The sequence below is a fragment of the Erythrolamprus reginae genome, chromosome 4 (assembly GCF_031021105.1).
Source record: "Erythrolamprus reginae isolate rEryReg1 chromosome 4, rEryReg1.hap1, whole genome shotgun sequence".
Taxonomy (NCBI): Eukaryota; Metazoa; Chordata; class Lepidosauria; order Squamata; family Dipsadidae; genus Erythrolamprus; species Erythrolamprus reginae.
In genome coordinates this window covers 56426478-56447176 of record NC_091953.1, presented here as the reverse complement: position 1 = coordinate 56447176, position 20699 = coordinate 56426478, and the positions used below count along the sequence as shown (strand labels likewise).

General features: G+C 42.5%; 1 protein-coding gene across 4 annotated transcripts in view; it reads left to right on the top strand.

Moving 5' to 3' along the window:
• The window catches only part of APP (amyloid beta precursor protein), a 139126-nt gene that overhangs the window by 26736 nt on the left and 91691 nt on the right, over positions 1-20699 (top strand). For all 4 annotated transcript variants that reach the window (XM_070750287.1, XM_070750286.1, XM_070750285.1 and 1 more), the window contains exon 2: positions 11019-11186. In XM_070750287.1, the coding sequence (XP_070606388.1) occupies positions 11019-11186 (168 nt within the window). The remainder of the gene's footprint in view (positions 1-11018; positions 11187-20699) is intronic.

Here is a 20699-nt window from a genome sequence, read left to right as displayed (position 1 = left end):
AACTTAAGTAGCTCAGAAAACCAAGATTATATTCTTCCTACCTTCTACCGTGTTTCCCCGATAGTAAGACCCCCCCCGATTGTAAGACATATGGGGGGTTTCAGGGGGTCGGCTTATATAAGCCATACCCCGAAAGTAAGACATATGTCTTACTTTCGGGGAAACACGGTATAAACGGTATTGCGGGGGGGCGATGACATTGCTTCCAAGCTCCCCGCGCGCCCCTCGCCTTCCCCTGCCGAGGCTCAGCTGCAAGTGGCCAGCGAGGCCGATCGGCTCCGAGGCGAGCGGCCGGAGCTGCGCCCTCCTTCGCCCGCCTCCTTTCCGCTCGCCTCGGAGCCGAGCGGCCTCACTGGCCGCTTGCAGCTGAGCCTCGGCAGGGGAAGAGGCGGTGGCGCCACGGCGAGCGAAGGCAAGGGGCGCGCAGGGAGCTGCCGGAAAGGAGGCTGGTGAAGGAGGGCGCAGCTCCGGCCGCTCGCCTCGGAGCCGATCGGCCTCGCTGGCCGCTTCCCCTGCCAAGGCTCAGCTGCAAGCGGCCAGCGAGGCCGCTCGGCTCCGAGGCGAGCGGCCGGAGCTGCGCCCTCCTTCGCCCGCCTCCTTTCCGCTCGCCTCGGAGCCGCTTGCAGCTGAGCCTCGGCAGGGGAAGAGGCGGTGGCGCCGCGGCGAGCGAAGGCGAGGGGCGCGTAGGGAACTGCCGGAAAGGAGGCGGGCGAAGGAGGGCACAGCGGCGGCCGCTCACCCTTTTTGACTGCCCATCCACCCCTTGACCTGCCTTTAGCCAGCCAGCCGAGCGTCTGTGTCGCCGCGGAGTTGGCCTCCCCTGCCGAGATCGGCGCCCGCCTCCTTTCCGGCAGCTCCCCGCGCCCGAAGACGAGCCGGCCCCGGTGCCCGGGACAATGTAAGACATACCCCCAAAGTAAGACACAGTGGGGCTTTTGGGGGTAAAAAGATAGTAAGACACTGCCTTACTATCGGGGAAACACGGTATGTTCTTCACTTTTAAGTATCAGTTCTGATTTATGAAGATTATGAAGAAATAACAATTGTAAGAGACAACTGGAAGTATGTTGTAAGAGGCCTATATAGTTTATGCATGGTATGTTTGTGTGTTTGTTTTGCTTTTTAAATAAGAGTTTTTTAGAGTTTTTAAATATTAGATTTGTTATACAGTACATTGTTTTTATCATCGCTGTAAGCCGCCCCTAGTCTACGGAGAGGGGCGGCATACAAATTGAATGAATGAATGAATGAATGAATGAATGTTTGTTGAGAACATATGAGCTAATCTTTCCTGCCTTCTTTAGGCTGACATAATACAATACCAAACTTGCAAAATTTCATTTTCCCTTCTTTTTACTGGCTTAATTAATCGAAACCTCACTCAACCATTAGGAGAGTTAAATACTGATTGTGTTCTAAAGAGAAATATGGATAATAAAAAGACAACCAGGGATTTAGCAAAATAAGCTCACTTGGGCAGTGTTACAGGAAAAATAGCGTAAAATAATGTAACTTTCTCCAATGACAGTATACATTTATTAAAGGAAAAGATTATTCTTGGTCTAGAAATTTAAACGTAACCTAACCCTTTTTCCTCAAAAGATCTGTTAGTTGAATCCAATATGTCAAAGCATGCTACCTGGTTTTAGGCAGGAGGCAATCTTTGTAAAAACTGCCCATCATTTTATTAGTCTATCATAAGCAAAACTAGAGAACAGCTGTTTAAAATTGTTGTATCAAATGAGCAACAAAATATTTGGCACAAGCTACAGGATGTGCGTGTTAAATGATCAGCAGCTCAACATCTGATCTGGATGTATCAATGTCATCAACAGGACCTGGGTTTTGTATGATGAAACCTACTGGAGATAAAAGAGGCATTTTCTTTCCCTCAGCAATAACTGGATCAAGTGATTCCTTTTGGTCTATGATTGCTTTTTCATTAGATCCTAATGAGAGCATAGTAAAACATGATTGGTGATTAAAGAAGGCTTTTTTCTTTACATATTGTTGTTCTCAACAGCTCCAATGGAACATTTCATAGTTTTCAGCAAACTCATAAATCTGTTTCAGTAACAACTCTTTCTTAATTTCTTCGGTGTATCCTCTTTTCCCACTTGTCCTTTTCTTTTATAATTGGAATTGGTCTATTTCAATAAAGGCATTTTATCAGACAAGACTATTATTATGGTATTTTTAAATCCTGTTGAACTCCGTGGGTTTTCTTTTGCATATTAAATGAATGGTTGTGCAGTAATATCCTTTCAGCACCTAAATTGAGGAAATATAGCTACATGTTTTGACAGATAAGGTATGAAAAGCAAACCGTGGTAAGGAAGTGAAATATCTAGAGAAAATAAATGAACATCTAAAGAAACAAAATTTATGGAGGATTACAGAGGAGCAAAGACAGATTATGAACAGGCCTATAACAATAAAGTTTCTAAAATCGTAGAAAATATTAAAATAGGAAAGAAACCTATAACAGATGGAGTATCAAAAACACTTTTTTTGCTGGATTCCTTGATAGCCACTGAGGATGTGCACTATATGGAAGAACAGTTTATTTTGAGCTTGGAAAAAACATATTCCAGAAACCTGCTGGGCTGCTTCATATCAACAATGTATTTGCAGAAAGAAACTTCTTACATTTTTTTTATTTTTTAGTATAATAACTCCATACATATTTTGTGGACAGTGTATTGATTGGGTCAAGTCTTTTTTAAACAACGCTGACAATAATAATATAAATAAATATGTATACAGTGTTCCCTCGATTTTTGCGGGTTCGAACTTCGCGAAAAGTCAATACCACGGTTTCTCAAAAATATTAATTAAAAATACTTTGCGGTTTTCCCCCTATACCACGGTTTTTCCCGCCCGATGACGTCATATGTCATCACCAAACTTTTCATCCACCTTTAATAAATTTTTTTTTTTAATAAACTTAAATAAAGAAAGATGGTGAATAATAATCTAAATGGCTGCTAAGGGAATGGGAAATTGCAATTTAGGGGTTTAAAGTGTTAAGGGATAGCTTGTGATACTTTTCATAGCCAAAAATAGTGTATTTACTTCCGCATCTCTACTTCGCGGAAATTCAACTTTCGCGGGCAGTCTCGGAACGCATCCCCCATGAAAATCGAGGGAACACTGTAATCCTAATCTTCCAATTTCAACAATACTATTCTCTGTTCATAATTCAATCATTTTCCCATTAAGTCATTTAAACATATAATATTTATTTGTGCCATGTATTTGTTATTGTCTATTAAATTACTGTTATTTAGTATTTTAAAAATTACTTGTTATTCCACCTTAACTTCAATATTCCAATTGTTTAGTATTACTAGTAACACCAAATATTAACTATATTTAATCAATTCCTGGAGTGTATCTCAAAATCCCCACAATTCTCCGTCATGCTGACAGGTTAATACAATTCATGGGGGTTCCTCTACTTCCTTGCTTCACATAGTATACCGAAGATGCAGTTCCTCCAGGCAATACTGGGAAACATTCAAGAAGGCGACATCTTAACATTGATAGACTTCACAGAGGCGTATTTACACATTCCCCTTGTTCAAGATCATTAACAATTCCTACGATTCTGCTATACCGTCCGGCATTACCAGTACAGAGCCCTCCAATTTGGGATATCCTCAGCACCCAGAATGTTCATCAAAGTGTTGGCAGTAGTGGCAATACATCTCAGAACCAATGTTACCTGGATGGCATGTAAATACAGCCCTCGACAAGGGCCAAGGCAAAGGAGGGTTTGGAAATAGCAGTACAAACACTGCAGAAGCACGGATTTGACAAGAGCCAATTGACTCCAACCAGTTAACTGCTACATTTGGGAGCAGTCATAGATACCACCTCATGCGAAGTGTATTTGTCACAGGAAAGCCAAAGCAGCATAAAAACACTGGCAAATTGGATCCTAATGGCCCGAACAGTAACTTTGGTTCTGCTACTGTAGCTCCTAGGCAAAATGATGTATTCTTTAACAATCATGCACTGGGCTCACTACACTTAAGGACATTGCCATGGTTCCTCCTACCATATCAGAGATCAGGCAGGAGCAATGCCAGAATCAGGGTGTGGGTTCCCCCAAGGATGAGGCAATCACTTTGATGGTGGAGATCATAGGCCATAACAAGAGGGTGTGGCTTCAAGGAGCCAAATCGCCTATCACAATTAACACCAGCCTATTTGGTTGGGGGGCACATTGCCAGTCCCAGATAGCACAAGGGTCAGTGATCCCAAGTTGGACCTCAAGAACAACACCAACTGGCTGAACTCAAGGCAACTCACCTGACACTAAAAACACATACTTATCCTGACAGACAACATGAGCACCAAGGCTGTTGGGGACACACTCCAAAGCGCTCATGCAAGAAGCAGAATGCCTGGGCCTCTGGGCAGAGAAGCATTTCCTCTCATTCAGTGCAGAACACATCTCTATATCAGCAATTGTGCAAACAGACTGACTCAGCAGAACAAGAGTCGGCCACTCAGAGTGGTGCCTACATCCCATTCAAGAAGTTGGTGGAAAGTTTCAGGAGTCCAGCCCTGGAATTTTTTTTTGCATCCAAAACAAACACGCAGCTGCCAAGATTCTACACAAGATTCCCAACACCGGGAACAGAAAGAGCCAACGGTCTCTGCAGCCCATGGCCAAGGGGACTGCTATATGCATTCTCCCCACTACCATTGATCTTGAAAGTGATCAGAAAGATAATTGAGAGGGCAGAGCACTCAAACCACTGTACTGGTCCAAATCGCCATGGTTCTCAGATCTGGTCAACCTGTGGAGGAAAAAAAAACTTTTAGTGAAGAAAAAAGTAACTTAAATGTTCTAAATGTTAATAAAACAAAGATCATCATAAATTTTAGAAAGAGACGACATGGTCATACTCCACTCAGCTGTAGAAATGGTCAACTGTGAAACTGGTAAAACGTGCAAACCAGTATCGGTATTTCTGGCTGCGTCGGATGAGGAGAGCACATCTTTCTCCTTCTATCATGATGACATTTTATAGAGGCATGACTGAGAGTGTTTTAACAAATTGCATCACTGTTTGGTTTGGTGGCTGCAGTGCCTCAGAGAGAAAGTCCATTCAGAGAGTGGTAAGGACAGTTGAGAAGATTATAGGAAGCTCACATCCTATTATTCAGGATACTGCTTATAAGTGCTATGTGCAATTTCGCCGAGGCTTCCTTCCCTGGGAAACCCCACCTCTGGACTTCCGTTGCCATCGGAGCACCCGTTTTTGCAATCCTGAGATTCCCCTCCTGGGATTTCCCTACAGCATCGCAAAAACGCGGAAGTCAGGAGGTGGGGTTTTCCATGCAGGGGAGCCTCAGGGGAATCCCAGAATCACAAAAATGGGTGCTCCACTGGCAACGGAAGTCTGGAGGTGGGGTTTCCCAGCAAGGGAAGCCTCAGCGAAATCGCACCATCGCAAAAACACGAAAGTTCGGAGGTGGGGTTTCCCATGGAGGGGAGCTTCAGGGAAATCCCACCAGCTCAAAAATGGGCGCTTTGGCTTGAAAAAGGGGTAAATTTTGGGCTTGCACGCATTAATCGGTTTTTCATTGATTCCTATGGGAAACATTGTTTCATCTTATGAACTTTTAACCTTACGAACCTCCTCCCGGAACCAATTAAGTTCGTAATACAAGGTATCACTGTATTTCTAGCAGGACTACCAAATTCTGTAACAGCTTTGTTCCCTATGCCATCCGTCCAATAAACTTGCAATATTTGTTTCTCTCAGCATGTACATGTATACATCCAAACTAAACTGTTTACTCTGTGTCATATAATATTATTTATTTATTTATTTGATTTCTATGCCACCCTGCTTGAGGTGACTCATATGTGGGTATATGCATATTTTTCATGTACATGTGTATGTATTTATTTTGTCGTGTTTATGTATATTAGAGGTAGAGATCCTTTGAGAGCTGTATGCAATGAAATTTCATTTTAATATATGCTAATCAGTATGCATTCAAAGTGGCAATAAAGTTATTCTAAATCGCTAAGTTCTAAGTAAAATCTGTTTGAAATCCTTTTAACAAGTCATCTGGAAGAAATGATTTGATTTTCTTTTGATTCTGCTGTTGCTGCCCAGGAAGCAAGTGATATAATTTTTTCCTTTTGCTACTCTAATAGGGTTATGTTAAGTGCACAACTAATCTCTTTTAAAGCAGCCTTATAGAGTGTTTGCCTGTTGAATACAAACCAGTTCTTCATTAACAAATAAGATATAAATTTGCATAACCATTCTTTTAAATAATCTGTTCTCTAATGGAATTGCTATCTTTAGCAATCTTGCTTAAAGGGATAAGGATAAGAAATTCCTACATCATACATAATTCTGCAGCTAGGACAGATATGAATACATTCATTGTTCTCCAATTTATATATCTTGTTTTATGGTAATAATTTTGGGAGGAAGTCAAATAACCTTTAACATTTTGCTTATTTTTAACATACTTTATAGTTAATGTACTGCTTGGGGAAATTGATATGTAGTTTATTTATGTTGAAACCTAAGCAGGTAGGATTGAGGTTGTGAAACTCATCAGCAATTACTTTCAAGTAAATATGTGTAGTAATACATCACAAAATTACACATTTTAGATGGAAGTATACCAATTATAAGGGTAATGGACACGTTTCTCAATTTTGTGTGTTAATCGTCAAAGAATCATTGACAGCTAAATGGTTACTTGTTATAACAGCAGTATTATTTTTCTTTTGGTTACCGGTAATTGAATTAGTAAAATTAGTATTAGTAAATTAGTAAATTAGTAGAATTAGTGGCTGTTTCATAGCATTAAGAACTGGCTGGCATTTCACAATTAAGTTTTCAAAATATTTACCATTCCACATTAGTTATCAGTTGTGTTGAGTTAAATATTTGCTGTCATGTGGCTGTCTAGATGCAATTATCAAGAGCCACTGTACTCAGCGGTTAGAGTGCAGTATTGCAAGTTACCTCTGCTGATCACAGGCTGCCAGCAGTTTGGCAGTTTGAGTCCCATCAGCTCAAGGATGATTCAGCCTTCCATCCTTCCATGGTCTGTAAAATGTGGACCCAGATGGTTGGCGGCAATATGCTGACTCTGTAAACTGCTTAGAGAGGTCTGTAAAGCACTGTGAAGTGGTATATAAGTCTAAGTGCTATTGCTATTATTGGACATTTTAAGTTATGCAGAAGAGATGTAGATCATAATACTGCTTAATGTGCAAATATTTTCTCATATGAAATATAATTTCCAATTTTCTATATTTACAGGTATTGGCAACCAATGACACATTTTAATTTTAATCTATTACGGCTTGAAACAGCATTTCACTATCAATATTTCTATGTCATGCAGAAAAAAACCATATTAGCTGCTGTCTTTAAGGAAGTGAACACAAGAACAAGGGAACACAATCTGAAGTTAGTTGGGGGAAAGGTCAAAAGCAACATGAGAAAATATTATTTTACTGAAAGAGTAGTAGATCCTTGGAACAAACTTCCAGCAGACGTGGTTGATAAATAATTGAAATATAGCGGCCAGGTGTTCTGTCAAATTTCCCCTTGCCTCCTTTGAAGGGGGTGGGGTGGGTGGACAGGAGGTAAACGGGGAGAGCCTGGCAGAGAGGAGGCGGTAGGGGGGCATCATCGCCACACCTGGAAAAGAAGACAGCAGTTGAGGCAAAGCTCTCGCCGACAGACTCAGGCTGCGTGGGGAAGGCAGCTAGAGACTGGGTCTTCTGCTCCGCCAACCCGTCCTGGTAGCTGCTCATGCCCCACCCCACCCTGCCAACCCATCCTGGCAGCAGGGGCTCCCGGGCAGCCTCGGTGCAGATTTTGGAGTGGGCAGGGCAGGCGCCTTTGGTCGAGGGGGGAGAGACAGGCAAGGCAGCCTGGTGTGAAGGCAGTGGCTCCGGACTCTCCTGCCTGGGCTTCTGGCAGAAGGGGGCGGCAGGCAATGGATGGCCGGAGCTCCCATGGACACATTTTGGCGGCAAGATGGGAGAAATCCCCTCTCACCCGCCGCTTCCTCCGCTCACCTCCAAGGGGAGGAATCGGCAGGCGAGAGAGGAAACTGGCAGTGAGATGGTGCAGCTGTGGAGCGCTCCTTAGACACCCCCTTCGTGCTTTGTTGTAACGGTAGCAGAAGGGATGGGGAGGTAGAGACCCCGCACGGCAAAGCCTGGCTCCAGTTCCCTTGCGATCCTCAGAGCCTGAAAACTTAAAAGCGCTTGTTTTGGCCGCTGCTCACAGCAGCAGCCGAGAGAGAAGCAAGTAGAAAATAGTTTGGAAGTAGAGGCAAAAAAATCTTAAACACTCGGTTTGTATCTCGAAAAATTCATCAGTAGAGGCATTCGTAAGTAGAGGCACCACTGTATTAGGAATTTGAGATAGCATAGGGATAATATTAAAATAGCTTTCTTATTCTTTGTTATCTATGTATCTCCCCAGCCTGCCTATCTATTTACCTACCTACTCTGTCTGCCTGCCTGCCTGCTTGTCTCTGTCTGTGTCTGTTTGTGTGTCTGTTTGTCTGTCTGTCCATCCATCTGTCCATCCACCCATCCATCCATCATATTTATATAGCTGTTCATCTCCCTAAATTTGGGCAGCTTACAATCAACAAAACAATATCACAAATATTTACTTTAAAATATGTATAAACTAGATAATTAAAATAAGATTGTGGGAGTGCCCTAATGTAAATACAATACAACCATTGCATAGACTTTCCAAGCGATAACAGGATGGATTTAACCTCACCTCTGGGTTCAGTTGTAGAAAACGAAATCCAACAAATAAAATTGCAGGTGTGTGAATAGTATGTATGAGTGCTAAATATTTATGTCCCAAGCAGGACATATAAACATATTTGTGCAATGATGATTAACATTATTGTAATAATATGCACACATATACATAATTAGATACAATATAGGGTAAGTCTTACATATTATAGAAATTGTTTTGAATTAATATTTACTTTTTTATGACAGCAATTTAATAAAGGACCTCTTCCACACTGCACAGTCTTTTGGAATGGTGTAGTTGTTAATCAAAGAAAAATATTTATGTACATTAAAGAACATCATTAATCACCTTTCCTCTTTTGGTGTCCTATTTCATTGTTTTCATAAGGCATGTGTGTAGCATATGTTATGCCCAAGTTATTCTTTCTCAGTGAGGGGTCTTCCAACAGTAGAACAGCTTAGCCCTTCCTATTTATTCCTGTGTAAATATAATTCTTTAGGAAAGCATTTAGAGGTGCTTGGACATACTTTTTGTTTTATTTTCCATAAAATATCCAAAAAGGCAGAAAGATTGTTTCCATTTCCTGACTTAATATTACCAATTTTAGAATAATAAATTATTAGCAAACTACGACATTTCTGACCTCAATTAGCTGCCAGAATGCCCTTTTCCACTAATTCTACAATATCTGAACATAGTGTTCATGTTTGGAAAACCAATTTGGTTCTGGGTATGTAAACATGTTTTCTTTCACTAAGTTATAAATGGATGAACTTTTATAATATTCCCAGGGCTCCTGAAGGTTTCCTGACAGGGTGGGATACAGTTTACAAAGAAAAAAACAAAACAAAAATGCTGCTTTTTAAATGCTTGAAGTATTAGGTACTGGACATCTTGATTATAATCAATGTTTTAAGAAGATTAAACATAAGTTGATAAAAGTCTGGGTGGCATGGGCTAACTCTGATTAGACAAATTGATGTGGAACCAGAATTTTTTTAAAAAATTCAACATTTTAAAATGCGATCTTAACTTGGATAAATGATATGTAAACAAAATTTAAAAATACATAAAATGGACTTGATGGGAAGTAGAAGTGGTTTTTATGTTTTGATTTTTGAAAACAAAAAACAGTTTTGACTCACAGTTTTCAATAGTATTGAAAGGCACATTGAAGGAAATTGTAAGGAAAGTAGGCTACAGAAATGTGTTTTTCACATGTATACTACAGTTTGATTCCAGACAAGTATTAGTGAAATCAATATTTTTCCTGCCTTGCTGCCAATAAATATATGATTTGAAATATTTTTAAAGATGCCATTACAAAACCAAATACAGCCTGGTGATTTTTTCCCCACAGCAACATGCTTTATTAAACAATAAATGAATTATAAGTGTACTGTTGGTGTACCCTTATCAATCTGATAAATAAACTTTATGCTTGCATGCTCTTATCAATTAGAGTAAACAAATAGTAATAGTCTGGAGATTACGAGGCTACAGTAGTCCCTCGCTATATCGCGCTTCACCTGCGGCTTCACTTCATCGCGGGTTTTCAAGAAATATTAATGAGAAAAATCATTTGCGGATCTTCGCTGGTTCGCGGGTTTCTGAGGAAGTCAATCGGCAGATTTAAACAGCCCGCGGAACTCGATCGGCAGGTTTTTTTTAAAAAAAAAATCTAAAATTGTAAATACTGTATTTAAATACTGTATCTAAAATAAATACTTTGTGGGAAGGGTTTATAAACACTTAAAACAATGAAAACTTACCAAACAATTACAATATAAATACTTAAATAAGTACGATCAGTCGATAAATTCCCCATCGCGGATTTCACATATCGCGGCCGGGTCTGGAACGTAACACCAGCGATAGGTGAGGGCTTACTGTATATCTAATCCCTATACAGTATACAACGGGAGTAATATTTTTCCTTTACATTTAAAAAAAAGAATACAGAATGTTTCAGTTATATGGAAATGCTGTATGATGTGAACTCATGGGTCCTTTTTCTCAGTCTAATCTACTAGGAAATTATCTTTACAATATAAATCAGGGGATATATGTGTCACAGCAAATATACTTGTACAATTCACAAATAATCTAAAATTTACTCTTACTTAAAATCTCTTAATAATATAAATTCTTATAGCCTACCAATTATTTTCACTTAAGATTGTGATTGAAAAAATATATAATAATATTATCTATATCTGCTTCCAGGTGCCTACTGATGGAAATGCTGGCCTGTTGGCAGAACCTCAAGTAGCCATGTTTTGTGGCAAATCGAATATGCATATGAATGTTCAAAATGGAAAATGGGAATCTGATCCTTCTGGAACTAAGAGCTGCATTGCGACAAAAGAAGGGATTTTGCAGTATTGTCAGCAAGTAAGTTTCTTTTTTAAGATGCACTTTTAAAACATTTTTAGTATCAGATACCAAGGATACAAATCTTCCTCCAGCTTTTAAAGTGAAATATTCTGAAATCTTGTCTCTCAGAATAAGATTTCATGCTAATGGTACTCGTATCTTTTCTAAAGAGTGTGTTCTTCTTTAATCTTGTGTCCACATTATGTCCTGTTATCACAGGGACTGGGAGAAAACATTTCTCATTATTATAATGGATGCTGCATTTCCTCAGTTTCTCTGTGTGAACAATTGATTGGCCTCACAATACTTACGTTTGGTAGAAAAAAGAAAAGAAAAAATGAATTATTGTCTCACACACACACACACACACCTACAATGCTTTGTTATGGCATTAAAATAGCAAATGATTTTGATGGCCGTTTATACATCACTTTCAAAGAAGAACAATTATTTTGTCATGTGAAATGGAATATTAATAGCTGTTTAGCTTATTAGAATGTTAAAATGATTCTTCTAAGAAGAATATTTAAATCATTGTTTTAACACTGACTTTTGTCATAACACGCAACTGAGCTCTTTTGATTATATGAAGCAGCCAAAGTATTTGATGAATACTTCTTCGAAGTAAAGCTGAAAACAGCAAAATGTCTCCAGCCATACAAAATAGCAGAATATGAGTATGTTACCATTGACTTTAAAATCCATATACCTCAATTCTTTCCCTTTTTCTCTCCCATCCCAACTCATGCCCATGTCACCTTATAATTAATTAATTAATTAATTAATAAACAAACAAACAAATAAAGATGGTACAGAAGTTGTACTACAGTTTAAACGCCTAATTAGAACTGGCCAGAGATAAACTCATTTATTTATTTATTTATTTATTTGCTTACTTACTCACTCACTCACTCACTCACTCACTCACTCCTTCCTTCCTTCCTTCCTTCCTTCCTTCCTTCCTTCCTTCCTTCCTTCCTTCCTTCCTTTATTGGATTTGTATGCCGCCCCTCTCTGAAGACTCGGAGCGGCTCACAACAATAAAACAGTACAAATCCAATTGATTAAAACAATTTAAAAACCCTTAATATAAAAAGCAATCATACATCTCATATAAGCCATACATAAAACAGAAACGGCCCAGGGGAATCAATTTACCCATGCCTGACTACAGAGGTGGGTTTTAAAGAGTTTACAAAAGGCAAGGAGGGTGGGGGAAATCCTAATCTCCTGGGGGAGTTGATTCCAGAGGGTCAGGGCCGCCACAGAGAAGGCTCTTCCCCTGGGTCCCACCAGAGAACATTATTTCATCATCAGGACCCGGAGAAGGCCAACTCTGTGGGACCTAACCGGTCGCTGGGATTCGTGCGGCAGAAGGCGGTCCCGGAGATATTCTGGTCCAATGCCATGAAGGGCTTATAGGTCATAACCACCACTTTGATTTGTGATTGCAAACTGATCGGCAACCAATGCAGACTGCAGAGTGTTGGTGTAACATGGGCATACCTAGGGAAGCCCATGATTGCTCTCTTTGTTACAGATCAGTTTTTGATTCATTTTTGTTTCTTTCCTTCTGATCTCTTTTCTCCTTTTGGGGGGTGGGATGAAGTGGAGAAGACACCCAAGAAGTCAAGTATATCGAAAGTCTAAAAAAAAATAGTGTGTTCCATTTTAAAATGAAATGATATTGTCAAATAATGAAAATGGATGAATTTTGCAGAGCAGTTTCCAATTTGGTGATAATATAGACCTCTCAACCGATACCTCATTATGAAGGAACCTATGGTACCTAGAATGATATGTTAAATCCTACTTTATTATTAATTTAACAGGTTGATTCTGCCCATCAAAATTTACATTGCAGATTAGTATAAGTCTTTTTATTTCCTGTTTGTAAAAAGCAATATAACAAGAAAGCTTAGTTTAACTTTGGGAGAAAAAATGTGTGCTCTTTTATTCTCAATTTTGCAATACGTTGAGTCATTTGATTAATATTTCTAATCCCATAATGCTCCCTGCTGAAATGTTGTTGAAGAAAATGGATATTCATGCTTTTAAAACATTTTGGAACAGATTACCTTTTCCCCCTCCTCCCAGTAAGCTGGGTCACGTGACAGTGTGTTATACTGGATCAAAAATTAATCCGTGGGGTCACAAATTGGATAGACACTCTAGTATTATTAATAGCCACACAGATGCAAATAACTGGAATTTGGAAAATAGTAGAGATATAAAGCAGTTTCTTGATAAATATTTAAAAGTAAGCTTCTCCTTAATATCAAAGTAGGAAAAGACAGCTTTTGGAATTGGGAATCATACAACATTTGTGGGCAGTTATATCTCAAAGGTCACATATATACAGTGGTACCTCTGCTTAAGAACTTAATTTGTTCCGTGACCAGGTGCTTAAGTAGAAACGTTCTTAAATAGAAGCAATTTTTCCCATAGGAGTCAATATAAAAGCAAATAATGTGTGCAAACCCATTAGGAAAGAAATAAAAGCTCGGAATTTGGGTGGGAGGAGGAGGAGGAAGAAGAGGAGCAGGACAGTCGCTGCCGAAGGAAGAAGGTGAGGTGAGGGCCCCCTTTTGCCTTTCTGTGCCCAGATGCTCTGGGAGGCAACCTTGTGCCAGGTGTATGGGAGGCAGCGTGAGGGAGTCACCACAGCGAAGTGGTTTATCCCCTCTCCAAGCGCCCAGAGAAAGGAAAACGCTCTGTTCACTCTGGATTGCCAAAGCCTTCTTAAGCACCACCGAAAGGCTCCTCTGGCAGCCCAGAAAAGCCCGAGTTGGCCGGGATTAAAGAGGGAATGGCAGGAAACTGGCCGGCCGTTCATGCCACTCTCAAATTTCTTGGGAAATTTTTCCGGGCTCAGGTTCTTAAGTAGAAAATGGTTCTTAAGTAGGGACAAAAAAATCTTGAGAACCCAGTTCTTACGTAGAAAAGTTCTCAAGTAGAGGTGTTCTTAAGTAGAGGTGCCACTGCAAAGTGCTGACATTTGTGGATTTTCAGGATTTTATTTCAATTATTTTAGGGCTGACTATATTTTCTAGATATTCCCATGAGAAATTAATAAGGAGCAGTAGGATCCAGTTAAATGGGGCTATTATATTAATATAGAACAATAATTTTCCATGGCCACTAGAAGAATGGCCATATATTTATTAACTCAGAGAAGTCCCAAGATTAAATTTTGAATTTATTAACAAGTAAGCCAGTTTCTAAACACGCGATTATGTGTTTGGAGAGCCAAGATTTGCAATTAAGCCCAGTGTGAAGTCTGATAGTTTCAGACTATCAGTTTCAGCAGTTAGGATCAGAAGCAATTCTGAGGGTCATAGAAAGTGGATGTAGACATAACTTTCCTACCTAAATCATTTTTATTCACAGGAAGTCCAGTGGTCTAACCTGGATCTCAAACATTTGAGGCTAAAAATAAAATTTATTTTATCTTTATGTAATGAACTTCATTTTATTCTATTCAAAGCTAGGAGGCTTTTCCTAAATATAACCAGAATCAGTTTAGTGGGGGCAGGAAGGAGAATTTTAGAAGTGTTTGTAACTATAACTTCAACTGTAGTTAGAAACTCTTTCTCCAAAAAATCTGGAGGAGGTCTGAATAATAAAAAGTTGAAGTCTTTACAGTGGTACCTCTAGATACGAGCTGCTCCACATGCGAGTATTCCAAGTTACGAGCCGCGACGCGAGCGAAATTTCTGTTCAACACACTAGCTCAAATTCGGGATACGAGTCGAGCTTCTGCTAGTTGGCGCAAGAATCTCCTTGCTTCCGGTTATCTCAGCGCGAAAAACAAAATCTAAAGGCATTCATTCGAGATACAAGTTGATCGACTTACGAGCTCGGGTCTGGAACGAATTAAACTCGTATGTCGAGATACCACTGTATTTTGTTTTTATATATGGTGTGTGTGTATATAGGCACACAAACATACATATACTCACATACTGTTTTGAAAATAGGTTAATAAAAATATATTGTACTGTATATACAGACATTACATACATAAATATACACGTTATACATTATGTATAACTGCATACATGAACATACAAAACATATAATATTGTACAATATTGTACATACATTATATCAGAGGTGGCATTCAACAGGTTCTGTCCAGTTCTGGAGAACTGGTAGTGGAAATTTTGAGGAGTTTGGAGAATACCACCTCTAACTGGCCCCACCCCCATCTATTCTCCGCCTCCTGAATCCCAATTGATCGGGAGAAAATGGGGATGTCTAATGGAGACATATATTGGTTATAGTATGCATACAAATCCAGCCTTTATTTATAACCATAGGAAAAAATGGGATCATTACTATTATTGTTCATTCTAAATATGCAGGAACAAAGGCAATTTGAAAACAAAAACAAAAATAGAGCAACTAGTGATAAAAGCATTAATTTAAAAAGAAAAATTTATACAATAAGTTGTGTTTTGTTTCTTAAAGGTAACAAAGGTTTCCTCCCCCTTTGCAAAAAACAATTTATATAATTTCAGTCAAGGGTCTTCCTGATCTTTCATTTGAAATTTGGAGCCATATAATAGGAACGAAACTTATGTAGTAGGTGTTATACCTCTGCCCATTAGCTGATACAGTAGCTGACAAAATGTCATTGGCAGGAATAATTTTAAAATACTAACAATAAAACCTGGTTGTGTGTATGACCTGGAGATTTGAAGGGAGAAACCGTGTTAAGAATCCCAGACCTAATTAGTATCAACTTTATAAAGCCAGCTGGTGAAGGAGCTGTAGGGACATGCTGTGTTGCACTCCTGTGTATCTCCTGTGTATTCCAAAACATTGCTTTCTAGTCAAATTGAAAACAATGTACATCCTTTTATTTATTGTATGACCAATGTATTACCATAATACAGTATAAACATCATATTATGGCCCAGTAGAACTGATTACAACTGAATGAGAAATGCTAAAAATTAATGCAAAAAACCCAAAATATTGGATAGTATATTTGTATGTGTTCAGACCACTTCTATAACTTCTGTGCATTTTATTACCAATAGTTATAATTAACATTGTACACAGGAGAGCACTTAGATTGCCAATAATTAGTCTGTATGACTAATGGGAACTGTTTAAAGCACCATAAACCCAACAAATTACAGTGGAACCCCGACATACGAGCAGCTCTACTTACGAGCTACTCGAGATACGAGCTGGGAGAGTAGAGAAATTTTTGTTCGACTCACGAGCTTCCATTCGGGATACGAGCCGAGAAGAGCCGGCCTGGCTTGCTTTGCTTCCGAGCTGATGCAGAGCCGAATAAAGCGTCACGCCCCTCTGACGCTTTCGGCGGCTTCCGAAGCGATGCTGGGCTCTTTTGCCGCCAAAAGCGTCAGGGGGGCGTGACGCTTTATTTCTCCGAAGCAAAGCAAGCCAGGCCGGCTCTTCTCAGTACAATATCCAGCTCTTGGTGAGTCCTTGGCTTCTGCTGGGGGTGCAGAAGCGGGCGGGGGGGGCGGCAAAAAAAAACGCCCGGACAAGCACTTGCTGCGAGGCGGGCGGGGGGGGCAAAAAAAACACCCGGACAAGCACTTGCTGCAAGAGGCGGGCGGGGGGGGGGGCGGCAAAAAAAACGCCCGGACAAGCACTTGCTGCGAGGCGGGCCGGGGGGGGGGCAAAAAAAAACGCCCGGACAAGAACTTGCTGCGAGAGGCGGGCGGGGGGGGGGGCGGCAAAAAAACCGGGGCACTTTCGCTGCGAGTGGCGGGAAAAAATAAGCAAGAAAAAATAAGCGGCTTTTCCGCTGCCTCCTAAAGCGGGGAAGTTCGCCAGGAGGCAGCAGAAAAGCCGCGCGTGTCTTTTAAAACATCGGAGCCGGCATGGGGAGGCTCTCAATCAACCCCCGAGTCCGGGTTCGGGGCTCGGAGGCTGATTAAAAGCCTCCCCGTGCCGGCTCTGATGTTTTAAAACACACGCGCGGCGTTTCCGCTGCCTCCTACAGCGGGGAAGTTCGCCAGGAGGCAGCAGAAAAGCCGCGCGTGTCTTTTAAAACATCGGAGCCAGCATGGGGAGGCTCTCAATCAACCCCCGAGTCCGGGTTTGGGGCTCGGAGGCTGATTAAAAGCCTCCCCGTGCCGGCTCTGATGTTTTAAAACACACGCGCGGCGTTTCCGCTGCCTCCTACAGCGGGGGCGTGTGTTTTAAAACATCGGAGCCGGCATGGGGAGGCTCTCAATCAACCCCCGAGTCCGGGTTTGGGGCTCGGAGGCTGATTAAAAGCCTCCCCGTGCCGGCTCTGATGTTTTAAAACACACGCGCGGCGTTTCCGCTGCCTCCTACAGCGGGGGCGTGTGTTTTAAAACATCGGAGCCGGCATGGGGAGGCTCTCAATCAACCCCCGAGTCCGGGTTTGGGGCTCGGAGGCTGATTAAAAGCCTCCCCGTGCCGGCTCTGATGTTTTAAAACACACGCGCGGCGTTTCCGCTGCCTCCTACAGCGGGGGCGTGTGTTTTAAAACATCGGAGCCAGCATGGGGAGGCTCTCAATCAACCCCCGAGTCCGGGTTTGGGGCTCGGAGGCTGATTAAAAGCCTCCCCGTGCCGGCTCTGATGTTTTAAAACACACGCGCGGCGTTTCCGCTGCCTCCTACAGCGGGGGCGTGTGTTTTAAAACATCGGAGCCAGCATGGGGAGGCTCTCAATCAACCCCCGAGTCCGGGTTTGGGGCTCGGAGGCTGATTAAAAGCCTCCCCGTGCCGGCTCTGATGTTTTAAAACACACGCCCCCGCTGTAGGAGGCAGCGGAAACGCCGCGCGTGTGTTTTAAAACATCAGAGCCGGCACGGGGAGGCTTTTAATCAGCCTCCGAGCCCCAAACCCGGACTCGGGGGTTGATTGAGAGCCTCCCCATGCTGGCTCCGATGTTTTAAAACACACGCCCCCGCTGTAGGAGGCAGCGGAAACGCCGCGCGTGTGTTTTAAAACATCAGAGCCGGCACGGGGAGGCTTTTAATCAGCCTCCGAGCCCCAAACCCGGACTCGGGGGTTGATTGAGAGCCTCCCCATGCCGGGTCCGATGTTTTAAAACACACGCCCCCGCTGTAGGAGGCAGCGGAAACGCCGCGCGTGTGTTTTAAAACATCAGAGCCGGCACGGGGAGGCTTTTAATCAGCCTCCGAGCCCCAAACCCGGACTCGGGGGTTGATTGAGAGCCTCCCCATGCCGGCTCCGATGTTTTAAAACACACGCCCCCGCTGTAGGAGGCAGCGGAAACGCCGCGCGTGTGTTTTAAAACATCAGAGCCGGCACGGGGAGGCTTTTAATCAGCCTCCGAGCCCCAAACCCGGACTCGGGGGTTGATTGAGAGCCTCCCCATGCTGGCTCCGATGTTTTAAAACACACGCCCCCGCTGTAGGAGGCAGCGGAAACGCCGCGCGTGTGTTTTAAAACATCAGAGCCGGCACGGGGAGGCTTTTAATCAGCCTCCGAGCCCCAAACCCGGACTCGGGGGTTGATTGAGAGCCTCCCCATGCCGGCTCCGATGTTTTAAAACACACGCCCCCGCTGTAGGAGGCAGCGGAAACGCCGCGCGTGTGTTTTAAAACATCAGAGCCGGCACGGGGAGGCTTTTAATCAGCCTCCGAGCCCCAAACCCGGACTCGGGGGTTGATTGAGAGCCTCCCCATGCCGGCTCCGATGTTTTAAAACACACGCCCCCGCTGTAGGAGGCAGCGGAAACGCCGCGCGTGTGTTTTAAAACATCAGAGCCGGCACGGGGAGGCTTTTAATCAGCCTCCGAGCCCCAAACCCGGACTCGGGGGTTGATTGAGAGCCTCCCCATGCTGGCTCCGATGTTTTAAAACACACGCCCCCGCTGTAGGAGGCAGCGGAAACGCCGCGCGTGTGTTTTAAAACATCAGAGCCGGCACGGGGAGGCTTTTAATCAGCCTCCGAGCCCCAAACCCGGACTCGGGGGTTGATTGAGAGCCTCCCCATGCCGGCTCCGATGTTTTAAAACACACGCCCCCGCTGTAGGAGGCAGCGGAAACGCCGCGCGTGTGTTTTAAAACATCAGAGCCGGCACGGGGAGGCTTTTAATCAGCCTCCGAGCCCCAAACCCGGACTCGGGGGTTGATTGAGAGCCTCCCCATGCCGGCTCCGATGTTTTAAAACACACGCCCCCGCTGTAGGAGGCAGCGGAAACGCCGCGCGTGTGTTTTAAAACATCAGAGCCGGCACGGGGAGGCTTTTAATCAGCCTCCGAGCCCCAAACCCGGACTCGGGGGTTGATTGAGAGCCTCCCCATGCTGGCTCCGATGTTTTAAAACACACGCCCCCGCTGTAGGAGGCAGCGGAAACGCCGCGCGTGTGTTTTAAAACATCAGAGCCGGCACGGGGAGGCTTTTAATCAGCCTCCGAGCCCCAAACCCGGACTCGGGGGTTGATTGAGAGCCTCCCCATGCTGGCTCCGATGTTTTAAAACACACGCCCCCGCTGTAGGAGGCAGCGGAAACGCCGCGCGTGTGTTTTAAAACATCAGAGCCGGCACGGGGAGGCTTTTAATCAGCCTCCGAGCCCCGAACCCGGACTCGGGGGTTGATTGAGAGCCTCCCCATGCCGGCTCCGATGTTTTAAAAGACACGCGCGGCTTTTCTGCTGCCTCCTGGCGAACTTCCCCGCTTCAGCCGACGTCTTTTCCCCTCAGCCCTCGGGCTTGCACGCATTAATCGCTTTTACATTGTTTCCTATGGGAAACAATGTTTCGACATACGAGCTGTTCGACGTGCGAGCCTCCTTCCGGAACCAATTAAACTCGTAAGTCGGGGTTCCACTGTACTTGGTAGCATTGGCTTAATTACTGTTACAGAGTGAGCTATGTTTGATGTTAACCCTAAACTATAGTTAAAAGCTGTGTTAGCTGCTAGTAAGAGCCATGAGGAAAAGTTCAGAAGTACTGATATTTTATTTTCAATAGCATATTCTCTCTTCTTTATGCATTTCTAATCAGATTGTTTGACATCTTTGGGGATTTCTGAGAACATCCTCTGCCAATTGCAAATTACAAATCTAAATTTAGTAGATTATAATCCCAAAAATAAAAAGTCATTGCGCAGACTGGATGGGATATACGATCCTATTCTCTAGACAAAACAAAACAAGGAAAGATTCTTTTAGAACAGAAGTTCAACAATAACTGGATGAATGTACACAGTTGGCTATTGTCAATAATTATTTCCCAGTGAAATAACCAAAGAAAATGTGGAAATCTACCCACAAAATAACCCCACTATATTCTGTTTGCTTTAATATTTTATTAATGGAAGATTATCCAAAATTGAGGGCATTTAATTATGAAAGGTTAAACTTATACTTAAATACTATTTGCTACAACCAGCTGTAGTCATTTTTTACAATTTTGGCTCAGAATTCTACTTGCATTAATATATCTGTTGTAATAATTTATAAATTTAAAATTTATGTGTCTAATTGGGATCTTAAAATTTGTACAGTTTTATAATATACATGCATACAGTAACACCCTGCAA